Source organism: Camelus dromedarius, chromosome X, assembly GCF_036321535.1.
Source record: "Camelus dromedarius isolate mCamDro1 chromosome X, mCamDro1.pat, whole genome shotgun sequence".
NCBI classification, from domain to species: Eukaryota; Metazoa; Chordata; class Mammalia; order Artiodactyla; family Camelidae; genus Camelus; species Camelus dromedarius.
Genome location: NC_087472.1, coordinates 59091516 through 59107230, shown reverse-complemented (window position 1 = coordinate 59107230; position 15715 = coordinate 59091516). Strand labels below are relative to the sequence as shown.

General features: G+C 37.1%; 1 protein-coding gene across 6 annotated transcripts in view; it reads right to left on the bottom strand.

Annotated features, from left to right (window-relative positions):
• Positions 1-15715, bottom strand: part of HDAC8 (histone deacetylase 8) — a 210164-nt gene that overhangs the window by 111350 nt on the left and 83099 nt on the right. For all 6 annotated transcript variants that reach the window (XM_064483041.1, XM_064483040.1, XM_064483044.1 and 3 more), the window contains 2 exons: positions 12380-12552; positions 9882-9976 (listed from right to left, as the gene is read on the bottom strand). In XM_064483041.1, coding sequence (XP_064339111.1) covers positions 9882-9976; positions 12380-12552 — 268 coding nt within the window. The remainder of the gene's footprint in view (positions 1-9881; positions 9977-12379; positions 12553-15715) is intronic.

Here is a 15715-nt window from a genome sequence, read left to right as displayed (position 1 = left end):
TTTACTCATCTTTAAATTTCTTTAAATGACAGTTTAAGGCAATGTTGGGAGCAATAGGTGCAGTGGTGGTTGTATATAAGCTGACTGCAAAGGAGAGCCATTGAAGACCATGGAGCAGTGAGGAAGGCTGTCAGCCTGGTGGCAGAATAAATGGATCAACAACGTCCAGCCAAAAGGTGGCACAGCCCAGCTCAGGGTATAGGAGGTGTGGTCCAGAGCTGCTAATAGGTACATTCTAGCCTGAGCATTGTATCCCTTGGTTGGTATGAGTAGCTATCTAGTCTCCCTGCACCTCCTGCTGGGGCCCATACAGAGGGTACCCCTACCATAAGACCTCCTGCCTGGTAGGTCTCTGGGTCTTTTCTTCTATCTCTTCATTTAAGCTTCTCAGTTCTCTTCTCCAAAGTTCTGGCACCATGACCAGTGCCTGTAATCCCTAACCACAAGAGGGTCATGGAAAAGGTATCCTTAGTCATATCTACTATAATCTCTATAACTTTATGTTTGTTTAGTAAATCATTATTTTGAAATCCCAGACCTCTAATTCCACTTAGATAGAAACATAACAAGAATATGGATGGCTGGCTTAATAAAGGGAGATTAAAAGACTTGCTTTGTCAAACCAGAGTTGCAACATCTAAGTTTAAAGAAGGTGAAAAAGATGAAGCTGAGGTATTGGTGAGATCTCTCTGACTCATGGAAGAAAGACACTTACTTCAAAAATGTGGGGTGAAATTATAAGCAATAAATGAAAAAATGATTAAAATTATCTTTATATATCATTAATTTACCTTATAGTGTCTTATCTACAGAATATTTTCATATAGTTTCAAAATAATTCACTATTTAAATTGTGGCATCATTTTCAGACCATTCATTCATAGTTAAAGGGAAAGAAATTGAGTATTTAAGTGTAGATATGATGAGCTTACTAAAAAGCAAAAAATTGTTTGTTAGAGATTTTCAAACTAGAAATGAAAAAGTCACTGGAGCATCTTATGTGTAAGTTATTGCACTGCATGGGCTGGAGAAATGCACACAATAGCTCAGAGACTAGTGAAGCCTTAGACAGTTGACACTGCTTAATGCCCACTGGATGAAAAGTCAGTAAAATAACTCATAGCACTGCCTCTTTACAATGGCACATTAACTTGTTTCTTTAAACATTTAGCTCTAAACCTGAAGATGTAATTGTTTTTTCTTTTGTTTACTTTTTATTGGATTGCTTATTGTCCTAATATTGCATCTGAGAGTTATTGATGTATTCTGAATAGAACTTTTTTTTAATCAGATATGTTATTTGTAAGTATTTTACCCTAATCTGTGGCTTGTCCTTTTATTCTCTTAACACTAATTTCTATTTCCATTTATTCACTGCTAGTATATAGAAATATAGTTGATTTTTGTATTGATCTTGTACCCTTCAACTGTGCTGCATCTACCTTTTGATTTAGTATGTTCTTCTTTAGGTTTTCTTCTTAGATGACATTTTTTCCCCTATAGGTGGCATATTTACAATATTGACTCTCAACTCCATTCATATGGTATATTTCTTAATTTCTTTAGATCTTCTCTGATTTCTTTCATTAGTTTTCAGCGGAAGACAATTATCTCATTTGCAGAAAGGCGCTTTAACTTTAAAAAAAGACAAGTCTACAAATGTGGCTAGACTTGCTGTTTTACCTGTAGTCATATGGTAGCAGCACTAACTAATCTTTGAAGAAGACCATTTTTATGTGAATGGTTGGCAACAATCACCAGTGGTACTAAAATATTGAAAGTGCTCAATAACTTGTTTGAATCACATTATTTCTCTTAGAGCAATTTATATATTTTATATTATATATATATATAAATAAAATGTTTATGGTACAAATGGCATATAAATATAAATAAATAAATAAAGTTTATCCCAGAGCCACTTTATTTTTGCATGGATGTGCAAAAGCAATGGTGGGTAAGACTACTGGTACCACTGGATAAATTAAGGCAGTAGCACCAAAGTTTACCAGCAGTTACTGTATGTTGTATTTCCATGTACTCGCAGCCAAAAAAAAAAACACAATTTCACTTATGAATGGCCTTGGTGAAGCATTAAAAATGATCAAAACTTGATCCTGGATTTAATATTCTGTGTGACAAAATAGAGGTATGCTAAAAGTGCTTCTGTTATAAACTATACTATGATGGTTGTCTTGAGGAAAAGCACATTTTTTCTTGAAAGAACAACTGTTAGAAAAGCCATGATTAAATACTTGGGTGGTTGGCAAATATTTTCTTAAAAATGAAGTGAGCCTATCGCTTTAGGTTAAACAACTGACATTATTTGCTGCTATGATAATACATACATTTTTGAATGAAAATCAGAATTTTGAAAAACTTCATTCTGCTACTGTAAGCCTGACAGCTTCCCAAAACATAAGCTTTGTTCCAATGAGATCAGCATTGATGTCAGTTAATGTGATTTTCTGATACTGCATAAAATATTTCAACATTTATAATATTTGCATAACTTAGTGAACAATATTTTCCAAGTAATCAATATGTATAAGATAGGTCAAGTATCCCTTCAAAGTACAAGATGACCAATGAATTTTAAATGTAACAGTACATAAAAAGTACATTGATATGTTTTCAGATTCCACACAGCATTAACCTTTAAGAAACGACCATTTGTAGAGTTTTTGTGTAGTATCAAAGAAGACTATCCATAATAACTCGTAAAGGTTATTAAAATACCCTTACCTTTTCCATCTATAGAGCTATGTGAAGCTAGATTTTCTTCATATGCTTTAACAAAAACAGTATCAAAACACATTGAATGTACAAGCAGGTACGAGAAGTCAGCTGTCATCTATTTAGCCAGATGTAATAGATCTGTGTAAAAATGTACAGCATTGCAATTCTTCCCATGAAATTTCTTTTTGTCTTGGAAAATGCAGGGTTTTTAAAATCACAACATGCTATTTGTGCTGACATGTACTGGAATTATTATTCTTATTTTAAATGGGGCAGTAAATATTTTTAAAATTAAAAATATATAATAGATGGTTTAAAGAAGATAATAACAACACATTCTGGGGTTTATAACATATGCAAAAGTAAAATATATGACTACAATAGCACGTGGAAGGAAAAGGCAAAAATGAAAGAATACTGTCATAAGGGTGCTATATTACACATGAAGTAGTGTAATACTATTTGAAGGTAGGCCATGAAAAGCCAAAAATGCATACTGTAACCCCCAGAGCAACCACAAAAATTTTAAAACCAAGAGTTATAGCTATTTAGCAAATAAAGAAGATAATTGGAATCCTAAAAAATTATTCATTTATTTCAAAAGAAAGCAGGAAAATAGAAAGTAAGAAACAAAGAACAGATGGGACAAATAGAAAATAGAAGATGAACTGAAACCTGAACATATAAATAATTTATTTAAACATAAGTGGTCTGGGCACCTCAACTAAAAGGCAGAGATTGTAAAACTGAATAAAAAAAAAATCATGTCCCAACTATATGCTGTCTACAAGGAATCCAAGTTAAATACGAAGACATAAATAAGTTAAAAGTAAAAGGACAGAAAAAGATATACCACACAAATAATAATCATAAAGAAACAGGTATGACAATATTAAAATCAGACAAGGTAGACTTTAGAACAAGGAATATTACCAGAAGTAAAAAGGGACATTTCATAACAATAAAAGGGTCAATTCATCAAGAAGATATAACAATCCTAAGTGTGTATACATTTAATAACAAAGCTTCAAAAATGCATAAAGCCAAAACTGACGCAACTAAAAGGAAATATAGCCAAATCCAAAATCATGCTTGAGATTTCAGCTCTCTCAGTAATTGACAGAACAAGCAGACAAAAAAATCAGTAGGGATACAGAAGACATAAAACAACACTCTCAACTGACTTGACCTAATTGATAGTGATAGAAAATGCTATCCAATAACAGCAAAATGCATATTCTTTGCAAACTGCATGACACATTCACCAACACAGACCATGTGCTGGACCATGAAACAAATTTCAATAAATACAAAAGGACTGAAATCATGCAAAGTATGTTCTCTGAGCACAAGAAAACTGAGTTAAAATTACTATAAATAGAAAAATATCTGGAAAGTCCTCAAATACTTGGAAAGAAAATTTTAAAAACCCACTCATATAAATAACCCATCAGCCAAAGAAAAGAATTAGAAACAATTTTGAACCAAATGAAAATGAAGAGAATATACCAAAATTTGTGGGAAGGAGCTAAAGCACGGCTTAGATGCAAATTTGCAGTATAAAATGCTTCTATTAAAAAAGAAGAAAGGCTTGAAATCAATGAACTAAGTTTCTACTATAAGAAACTAGACAAGAACTAAAAATCAATACAAAGTAGAAGGAAGGACATAACAAAGATATGAGCAGAAATAATGAAATAGAAAAGAGAAAAATAAAGTCAATGAGACTAAAAGCTCGTTCTTTGAAAAAAAAATACAGTTCAATAAATCTGATAAACCATGAACTAAAATGATCGAGAAAAAAGGGAAGAAATTAGCAGTACTAGGAATGAAAGGGGATATCACTATAGCTCCTACAGACTTTAAAACAATAATAAGGGAATATTATGAATGAATGGACAAATTCCTTGAGGACAAACTATCAACATGGGAGCAAGAAGAAATAGAAAATCTGAATAGCCATATAATATTAAAGAAATAGAATTCATAATTTAAAACCTTCTTACAAAGAAAACTCCAGGCTCAAATGTTTTCACTGGTGAAGTCTATCAAACATTTAAGTAAGACACAGTATCAATTTTACATAAACTCTTTCAGAAAACAAGGACTTGGGAATACTTTGTAAGTCATTTTATAAAATCAGTAATGCCCTGATATCAAAACCAAAGACATTACAAGAAAAAAAAAAACAGATCAACATTCCTCATCAACATAGATAGAAAATCCTTGACAAAATTTCAACAAACTGTATCCAGCAATATATAAAAAGGATAATATATCATGACCAAGTAGGGTTTATCCCAGGAATGTTAGGTTAGTTTAAGATTTAAAAAAAGCAACAATTAGTGCAATTTACTCTATTAACAGAATAAGAGGATATCACACGATCATTTCACCAGATGAAAAGGCATTTAACAAAATTCAACACTCATTTGTGAGAAAAATTCTCAGTAAATTAGAAATAGGAGGGAACTTCCTCAACCTAATAAAGGACATTAAAGAAAACCCTACAGCTAACCTCACACTTCATAGTGAAAGATTAAGTACTTTCCCCCAGTGATTGGGAATAAGACAAATATGTTCATTCCCACCGCTTGTATTCAGAATTGCATTGGAGGGCCCAACCAGTGTAATAAAGCAAGAAAAAAGAAATAAAAGGCATGAAGATTGTAAAGGAATAAGTAAAACTCTCTTTATTCACAGATGACATGTTTGTATACATGGAACATGCTAAGGAATCTACAAAAAAGCTACTAGAGCTAATGTTTAGCAATGTTATATTATTTAAGATATATATTAAAAAATCAATTATATTTGTATTTCTATATTCTAGCAACAAACAATTGGAAACTGAAATTTAAAATACCATTTATAATAACATCAAAGTCATGAAATACTTAGGGATAAGTTTAACAAAATTTGTGTAAGACCTGTTCACTGAAAAGTATAAATTAAACTTTGAAATTAAAGACTAAAGCAAATGGAAAAATATACCAAATTCATGTATCGAAAGGTAAATATTGTTAAGATGTTATGTCTCCCCAAATCAATCTATGGATTCCGTGCAATCTATAGACTGCAATGCAAGACTGTTTTGCATTAGTAACATACACTTGTAGGTAAATCAACTTAATTCTTTTCAGTGGCTACGTATATTCCCTCATATGAATGGGGCATAAGTTATCTAACCAGTCTGTCAAAAGGAGTCTGGTTAAATAAATATTTTTGGTTCACCAAATATTGTTCATAAACCTACTTTATGATTCAGGTATGTACACATAGCTCATATATCTGTGTATGTGTGTATAATATATATATATATATATATATATATATATATATATATATATATATATATATATTATATATATGAATACATGGTATCTTGTAACTGTCTTACTCTATCCTAGGTCATAGGATCCAAATAGTATTACTGGATTACAGAACATTCTTATCTATAGTAGTCCATAAGACTTATTACACAGAGTGGATGATTTGCTAAATTAGCCACATACTGGGCTTTTTTATGGGACCCCATGTTACCTTTGGGCCTTCCCTATGGTGAAGATACTCGGGCCAGTCATATGGATGGGCTCCATTCCTCTCAGCTTTCCCAACTGGGCCCAACCCTTCTTTCAGCTGGGATTGCCTCCTTATTCCATGCCTGGCTGGCCAACCTGGCTCTCCAATTCCTGGGCTGGAACTAACTCCCTGATCAATGGCTTTAGGGCATGACTGGTTTTGCATCTCATGAGGGTTATGACTGAAATCTCACCACTAATCACTTCATTTATTTGCCTTCCCAATTCTCTTCCTTTCATTGGAGATCTTGTGTTTCCCCATGGGTACGTCTATTTCCTATGGCTGGGATATCTGGTACTTCTTGCAAAGAATAGGCAGTTGCTACTGGGGTTAAATTGTTTCCAGAAAAAGGATAGATTATGCTTCCAATACTTCCATCTTAAAAATACAAGTTTTCTACCGTGAATGTTGAGATACTTATTATTCAAACACTCATTTGTGCAGTTGTTCATTCAATGAATGAATATCAGCGAGGTGGGTGGCTAACACTCTGATAAGCACTGAGGGGGAAGGCAGACAACCAAAAACACAGATGACCAAATGAATTGCCACAGACGTGAGGGTTACAGGAGTGTCCTTCAACCTCTTAACAGGTTTGCCTTTCTCAGCTCTCTCCCTTTTGCAGTCTATCTTCTATGCTCTACCAAGTGTGCTTTCGAAAAACCAAAGCTCATGTTTTCACAGGAAAAAAAGTGTAAGTTCTTTAGTGTAGCATTCAAGGCTCTTCATAATCTGGCTCTAATTTCCATTCAAGCCTTAAGCCTTCCCACTTTCTCTCATAAACCCTATGTTCTACTACTATATTAAACTTCTCACTTGTCCCAGGAGGCACTGGATCCTTCCTAGCCTCTATTCCCTCTGCCCAGAATGCCTTTCCCTCTTCTTCATCTGACCAACTCCCAATCAACCTCCAATATTCAGCTGAAAGCCTTGGTGAAACCTTTCCTCTATGCTCCTCATCTGTCCTGGGTTTGAGCACTTTGTCCTGTTGCCTTTATTAGATGTTGAGATTTTTTGAGGGCACTGGGTTTATCTTGTTAGTTTCTGTGTCCCTGAATCCAGGTCTGAATAGGGCCTGGCAAGAAGTAGGGGCCCAATGAAAATTTGTTAAATGAATGAAGGAACAAATGAACGTGAAGGAAGAGCTGAAAGGGCCTTGAAAGAGTCTTGGTATATTTAGGTAAGGGATTTTTTTAAAGACATAGGGTTTTAAACTGGACCTAGGAAGACAGTAGTGAGGTGGGGAAAGGGCATCCGGAGGAGGAGGATTATTATCCTAGGAGACAGCAGAACAAAAGCCCGAGACTGAGAAGGAAGACAGTGAGGGCGTGAGCCAGACTGTAGCTGCCTGCTGCACTGTCCTGACCTTTTCACCGATTAGATTTCTTAATTATATTTTCAGCTCGTGGAGGGCAGGGTATTTTGTATACTTCTTTGTATCCCCTTTTTATTTGATGTACATCTCCACAACCATTGTTCCTACAGTTCTGGGGTTCTCATTTCTGCTCTGTAATGTAATTACCTGTGTATCTACGTGTCTCCCCAGCCTTTATATCCCCATTTATCCTAGGCTGCTTGGGGTAGGGGATGAGGTCTTGGTGTTTCTGTATCTTCTAAGACACCTATAGCATAGTGCCTGGCACACAACGGGTGCTCAGTACATATTTTTTGAGCTACCATCTGTTGATCTGATTACTGAGGACCGCAAGGATATTTGTGTGCAACTGTGTATTGTGGCACGTAACTTATATATGGCTTCACACTGTGTGGGCTATTTTTGGCAATTTTCATTAAAATGTTATCTTATTGTACCTGGAAGACTGTCATTTCAATTTTCTTCTTTGTTCCCTCTTGGATGACTCACATCTCTTAGACCAGAAGGCTATGACAGAAGGGATTCAAAAAGAGTTTGGGCAAATTTATGAATGACAAAGTCATAAATGGCTGGGTATAAGAAGTTGTTAGGTGCATACAAAGGGGAAGGAGAAAATCTGCATTTCAAAAATGCCAACTGTCTGCCAAGAACTGTGTGTTAGGCGTTTGACATTCGTTATATCTCATTTAATCCAGCAGACTACATCAATATAAAGATAGGACATGTCTATCTAGAAGGTCAAGTCCATATCCAGCCAGGCACTCAGCTTCTCCAGGTACCAGAGGAACTATTCATCTTTATTAAGATGTTACCAACCTTTTAACATAGACAAATCTATAGATTTGCATTGTTTCCTAGGAACAGAACACTCATTCTCAATTCAGCCTCCTACAGATTAAAACTACTTTTGACATAACTTGATCAGTTTTTAAAGTCTCAGTGCTTTAAATTACAATGCAATCTAAGATATTCCCACAGCAATAACAGCGATTATATTTGTTCACAAATGTAATTTGTTCACTTACCTTTATATTTCATAAAGCTTCCAAATACTGAATAGAGCTAAGTCAAGTCAAGAAAAGAAACTTCTATTAACCCTGACACCAGCAAATTGTCTCAAATTACAGCGTGCCTTCTATTTGTATTCTAGACACATTGAGTGGTTTTTCTGAGATACATATTATACCTCATCTGTGCTCTGGAGAAAATTGGAAGGAAATTAGTTTAAGTTGTTTCTAATTTTTAAAAAATAATAGTAACTTGAAAAAGCATAATGCTCCCGAGGGTACATTTTGCATCTTGCAGGAATCAAAATATTATAGCCCAAATACCATCTCCACTCCTTGGGAAATGGCTTGAGAAGGTGGGGCTACAGTCACTGATGCATTATTATAAGTCACACAGTCTAAGGCCTGCAGCTACACATCCTGATCTGTGATAACAGGCTTCCTGCCAGGTGTCGGCAGGGAGTGATGGGAAGAGAAGGGGTACACCTTCAGATAAGGGATCATCAGCGCACTCACAGGTCTCAGAGAGCTTTCTATTAAACCTGTTTTGAGAAAACTAGAACAGACAGCTTTGGAAAATGGAAAGTCCATCTCATATGACTAAAGAACATGGCAAAGGTTCAAATAACATGTTTCACATTTTGGATGGTCCTACCCTAACTTCTGTATGCCACTCACTGATCACTGGAAAAATACCAGACCTGTCTTTGTGGTGATTATGTGTTTTGTTAAATTTGACATTAGTCAAAGAACACTGAGAGACCAGGACTACCACTGAAGAACATAGGTGTGACACACTGCCTATAAGACTTTTTAAAGATAGAGAAGGACCCAGCTTACACATTTCAAAAACTGCCCCTTCTTTTTTGAGGCTAGGGGATGAAAATACGCACATATTCCAAAGAGTTCTTTGTGTGAACAGGTGACCCCTTCCCACAGTCTCTGTAATTAATTGAGAAATTAAAGTTGGTTGGCCTTTGAGATCTCTTGTAAAAAAAAGGCAGAAGGTCTTGGATATTTTGGAACAAGAGTCCACTATTCTGCCAAGACAGTATGTTATTGTTATTGGAGTGTCTCTCAACAAAACGGTATTGAGTGGTGAGGACGTGATTTTGATTAGGTGGAATGACTCAGCTCTTCCCCTTAAAGAAGAGAGGACTTGTCAGAGCCTTACTTACCTCATGATCTGGGATCTCAGAGGATAGTGTTTTCCCTAGGATGACCCCGGTCAAGTATGTCCAGCATCGAGCCGTGTTGGCAAGGTTATAGCCTCCTGTCTCCATCAAGAATTGTGAAGTTAGGAAAGAATAGTCACAAAACAGCAGGAGAGGGAAGGGGAGGGGTAAGGAAGGAGAAAAAAAGGTTTTAATAAAAGGGCCAAGAAGATAATTCCAACTTGCAGAATTTCACCTAAACACCTCTTTCTGATATTTCTGAACCACCTAGTAGGCAGAATTTAGGGGACCAGTCAGATCATGTACAGGGTGGAACTGGGAAGTCCAAGGCCCAAGAAGATTAAAGCGGCCCTCGTCTCTGAACAAGCATGCACCTGAGGACTTCAAGCTCCTTAATTCCCTCAAGAGTCATCGGTAAGATTGAGATCCCTGGAACTCGGATCGCTTGGGGCGACATACTCCAAGTGAAGGGTTCTGTGATGAATTTGGCACCAATTCTATACAATGACTGCTGGATGTGATTTGTATGTTAAACTATTGGCAGACAGAGTCCTGGAAACCTTCAGGAAAGAGAAAAGGAAAATGCTGACAGAAACAGACTTCCTTCTTTTAATATCAGCATTCCTTTTCCTCACCAAACACAGACCGAGTAACAGAGATCAAAGAGAATGAGATGAGGAAGGGACTGTTGATTGACGCCCTGACCCATCTCATCAGGTCCTGTCACAGTCACCCGGCAGCCATATTATACTGGCTAATAATCAGCATATTTTTGTGCTGAATAGATGCGTTCTGCCATGCAAGCATTAGAACATTGGCCTTTAGCTAAATTCCAAGAGTGTAAGGATAAAATGGAATGATTTCCTAACCTCAATGCAGCCTGCAGGAAATAGAACCTGGTCTATTTTAGGGAGGGTGACCGTATCATTTATCATCCCAAATGGTGCACTTTTAAGAGTAAGAAGGGACACTATTAATAATCACGTCAGAATAACATGTATAAATTGAGACATATGGCCACCATTTTCTTAAGCTTTTCTACTCCTTGAAAGATCAGGGATGCTGGGGCTTCTGCAATGTGTCTTTTAGGCCTCGATGGGGTCCACTGAAGCTTGGGGACATGGCCATCTCCGCTAATTGTCTATGTGTTATTGGAGGTGGAGAATTTAGGTGAAATAGCACAGGTATTACTTTAAATGCCCCTGCCTTGGAAAAATCTAAATTTATAAGATCAACTTATTGGGTTTGAGTATTGGATTTCAAAAAGAGTCACTATAGGTTTTAAGTAGCAAGCTCTTTCTGGCGCATACACAATATGATTTGATTTGCAAAAATTCCATTCATGCACAGGTATTTTCAGGAATACACATATTGCAGAAGAAGAGTCATATATTCAAGAGCCAAAACTTGGGGCTGAAGAAGCAAAGACGCTTTGAAAAATGCTAAGTAAAGGCTGTAGCCTCAAACAAAAGTTGGATTCACACAGATATGGATTGTGGAAAGGGCTTTTTTCTTCTTGTTGGCTGTACTTGTATCATAATCACCGTCTTTAGTGCCATCAGGGAAAGTAATATGTCATGCAGTACTTATCAATTTTATCTTTTCCCTGAGTTGAAGTTAATACATTTCTTGCCAGCTTTTCTAGAGGTTGTCTCTTATAAGCACCTTTAATTTTGATCCTTCTAGGGTAACTTGGTTTTTACAAGAGGTTGACAAACAGCAAACTGTTTGCTGTTCCACAATACATACATTTTAAGCTCAGTCTGCTTGACCATGTTATTTTCACACACCAATCCATTCATCTAACGAAATAAAAATTGTGCCAGATAGAAGATTCTAAGCAAGACATCTTCAGAGGTAGTTGAGGTAGTAAAAGGTCCCTTTCACAACTGTGTGAATGCTTCTATTGAATAGACCCCACTTTTCATTGGTTAAATAATACAAAACATCAGTACTTGCTGAAGGCAAGAATGCCCAAGAGGCACTTTAGATCTCTCAATTCTGCTTTATTGTTACAAATCCATGTTTTTTTTTTTTAGTGGGGGAGAAGTTGCTCTTGAATTCAGCTTAGATATTCAATTAATTCGTGTGTTTACTACTTATATGTGAGTAGGGTTAGAATTTTAGTGGTATGTTTCCAAAAGGTGATGATAAGATGTGGGAATCAAAAACTATACTGAGAGAAGATGGATCAAAGTCCACTGGGTTTAATATCCTCCATTCTTAATGAGATATGGTGTCACCAAAGCATCTTTGCTTCAGGAATGGAAACTTAAGACTACAGGGTGCCAAGGAGTCAAGCACATGCCAGGCTGAGGAAGTGTGTCAGAGTACTTCCCAATGCTGAAATGTGAAAGTGGCCGAGTTCATTGACTCAGGCTTTGGGACCATAGGTAGGTTGGTATTAGTCAATCTACAAAAGCCAAGTTTTCCTCAGCGTCAATGGACAAAACATGGTGGAAGGTCAACAAGTTCTCCTAGTGACCTTCCTTTGTACTCACCTCCTCCCAAAATGAGTGTTGCCAGTTGCCACTGAAGGATGTACTTAAGACACTTGCCAATTCCCACGGGAGTCATGTTAAAGGAGCACATGGGATCCCCAGCTATCGTATCAGCTCCCAGCTGTAGGACCACTGCTTTTGGATTAAAGGCTATGTAGACCTCCTTTAGTACACTGTAGAAAAGAGAAAGGAGACAAGATGTCAGAAAAAGATAGGTCAATTTGAACTCAGAGTGGTGATGTGTGCAGTTGGAGGTATAGTAGAATCAGCTAATAGTGAAGGGGAAAAACCCCAACTTGTCAGACTCATCAGACTTTCCATTTCCAAAGGGTTAATCAGACGGCATATGAATTATACTGTAGTAAACATGACTTACGGAAAAATCACTCCCCTAGCCTCACCAAGGACTGAATTTGTTTTTCTGTTTAGAATGCAGACTGCCTTTAAATATTCATCTTAATTTAACATCAACAGCCACAGGACATAGTATATATATTTACCCCAACTTTATAAGCTGTGAAAATAGGACAAATACCCTGAATACGATATTATTAAGGATTATTTCTGATAATTTAAGATTGTCAACATATTTGGAGTTTATCAGCTAGTTATCAATGAGGGCTAGTGAAGAGAATCACATGCTTTGAAAGCACCGATGTTATCCGCTTACTTTTTATTAGGCTAAAGGACTTCTGGGTTATGAAATGCAGCCCTCCCCAACTTGTATGTAACCAGAGTATTATAGGGAAGGGAACCATTAACAATGGACCCCAAATTATAAAACTGAAAGCATTCTAAAGAATGTAGTGGGTAATAATGAACACAATCTGAGGCAGAATCATTCAATGCTATCGAATCAATCTAGCAGCCCTTTTTTTTTTTTTTTGGACAGTTTGGAGCCTTAGAGATGAAAAGGAAGTTGTCAGTGTGACAGATGACCTTAGTCAGGCTCCCAGTATTATCATTAATTGAACACTGACAATGTCCAGAAGGCATTCCTAGGAGTTATAAGGTCCCTGCTCTCGAGGGGCTTACAATCTAGCTCCCAGACAAAACACACACCAGTTCTCGAGGGCTTGAGTAACTCTTCCAGAGACATATAAACAAGTGCAAATTAACATACTTCAGAGTTGAGAAAATGCAGAGTCAAAAAGTGATCAAAAATGTTGGGGTTAATGACCCCTTCATAATCAACATGTCAAATTACACCATTGCAGCAAAAATGGAAAAATCCCAGATCCTTCTGAAACTGCAGAAAGAATTGAGGGATATAAAATGCCGTCCTCCCCAATTCATATGTAACCAGGGTATTGAAACTATTGAAAAGTGTTCAGCTGCAGGGGCATTCTTTGACTCAAAAGACTGTTTTGTTTTGATTTCTCATCTACGCAGACAAATGTTGAGTGATTGTGGAGATTATAAGAATATTATAAAACTTATGACATATGATCCTTAATACAGGACTACTTGGGCTTGTTCTCTTTTTCATGCGCTTATCTCCTGGGTGCAGAGGGAAGATAAGCCACCTGAATGGTTAGCCAACATTTATTGAGCAGCTACACATACAGAGCACCCTATTAGCTGCTGCCGGGAGACACAGACGAAGGCGTGATCTCTGTTTTAAAAAGGTTTATAACTTAATGGGGATTGGGGGGGAGCACAAGCAAGACTACCGTTTTTTCCATTCATTCCTTCCCTCACTTGGCACGCATTTACTGAGTGCCCTCTGTGTGTTCAGCGTGCAACTGTACCAGATGCCACAGGGAAAAAAAAAGATGAATATGGCACAGCTCTTATCTTCACATAGCTCAGAACAGAGGGGAAGACTCAGATCGTGTCAATAAATAATTAAAACACAAAGATAAATGAAGTATCAGAGATGGCACATAGGCGGGAGTAATCACGTTTTCCAGGGGATGTCAGAAAAGGCTCTACAGAGTAATTCTTGACAGGTCTTGAAAGATGAGGAGAAATAAAATGAGCCATCTATCAAAACGGTTGAAGTGAAAAATAGTGATAATATCAATTGCTGGTGGGGATGTGGAGAAACTAGATCACAGACACCTTTTAGATGAGAATGTGAAATGGTAGAGCCCCTCTGGAAAAGAGTTTGGAGGTTTCTGTCAAAACTAAAACTAAACCTACCATACAATCTAGAAATTGCATTCTTAGGCATTTATTCAAGAGAAATTAAGACTTATTTGCATAGAGGAGCTTGTTCACAGCAGCTTTATTTGTAACAAGCCAAACTGGAAACAACTCAGATGTACTTCAACAAGTGAATGGTTAAACAAACAAGTGAATGGTACATCCATACCATTGGAATATCACTTATCAATGAAAAGAAGTTAACTATGGATACGAGCAAAAAAATGTGGATGGATCTCAAGGGAATGATGCTGGGTGAATAAAGCCAGTCTCTAAATCTGTACTGCGTGATTCCACTGATATATCATTTGAGAAATTAACAATCATAGAGATGGAGAACAGATTAGTGGTTGCCAGGGGTTAGGGATGCATGTGGCTATAAAAGGGTAGTATGAGAGAGCCTTGTGGTGATGGTACAGTTCTGTATCTTGATTGTGCTGGTAGCTGTAGTTATGCAAAGCTACACATGTGATAAAAATTCCGTAGACCTACACACACACACACACACACACACACACACACACACACATATACGAGTGCATGTATAACTGATGAAGACTAAATAAGCTCTAAAAATTATACCAAAGCCAACTGCTTGATTTTGATGTTGTGCTATAATTGTGCAAGATGGCAACACTGAAGAAGGCTGGAGGAAGAGTGAATGAGAGTTTCTGTACATTTCATTACAACTTCCTGTGAATCTATGATTATCTCGAAATAAAAATTTCAAAAAAAAGGTTAGGAGAAGTTTACAGGCATGTGGGGTGAAGGTAGAGGAGTTGGACACAGGGAGGGTTGTGGGGACTATGGGTAAAGGACTAGGTTTCCAGAAGGAACCAGACAAAAAGTATGAAGGCTTGGAACAGAGGGTGGTGGGAGCGAGGCTGGTGAAGTAAATGTAGGTTAGGGCACAAAGGGCCAGGTAGGCCAGGTGAAATAATGAGTTTGGGCTTAAAGGGTGTGAAATGTGTCAAACTTGTGTGTGTATGTGTGTGTGTGTACGCGCGGACATGCACGTACACTAATGGCATAATTAGATTTATATTTGAAAAGATACTCTGACCATACTGTAGGATACAGTGGAGGTTCTTGGGAGGCTTTTGCAACCAGCCGGGCCAGGGGCAGCAAGAGTCAGGAGGAAGAGATGCATCTGGGAGATAGTCCTGTGGTAGAATTGATAGGGAAGAC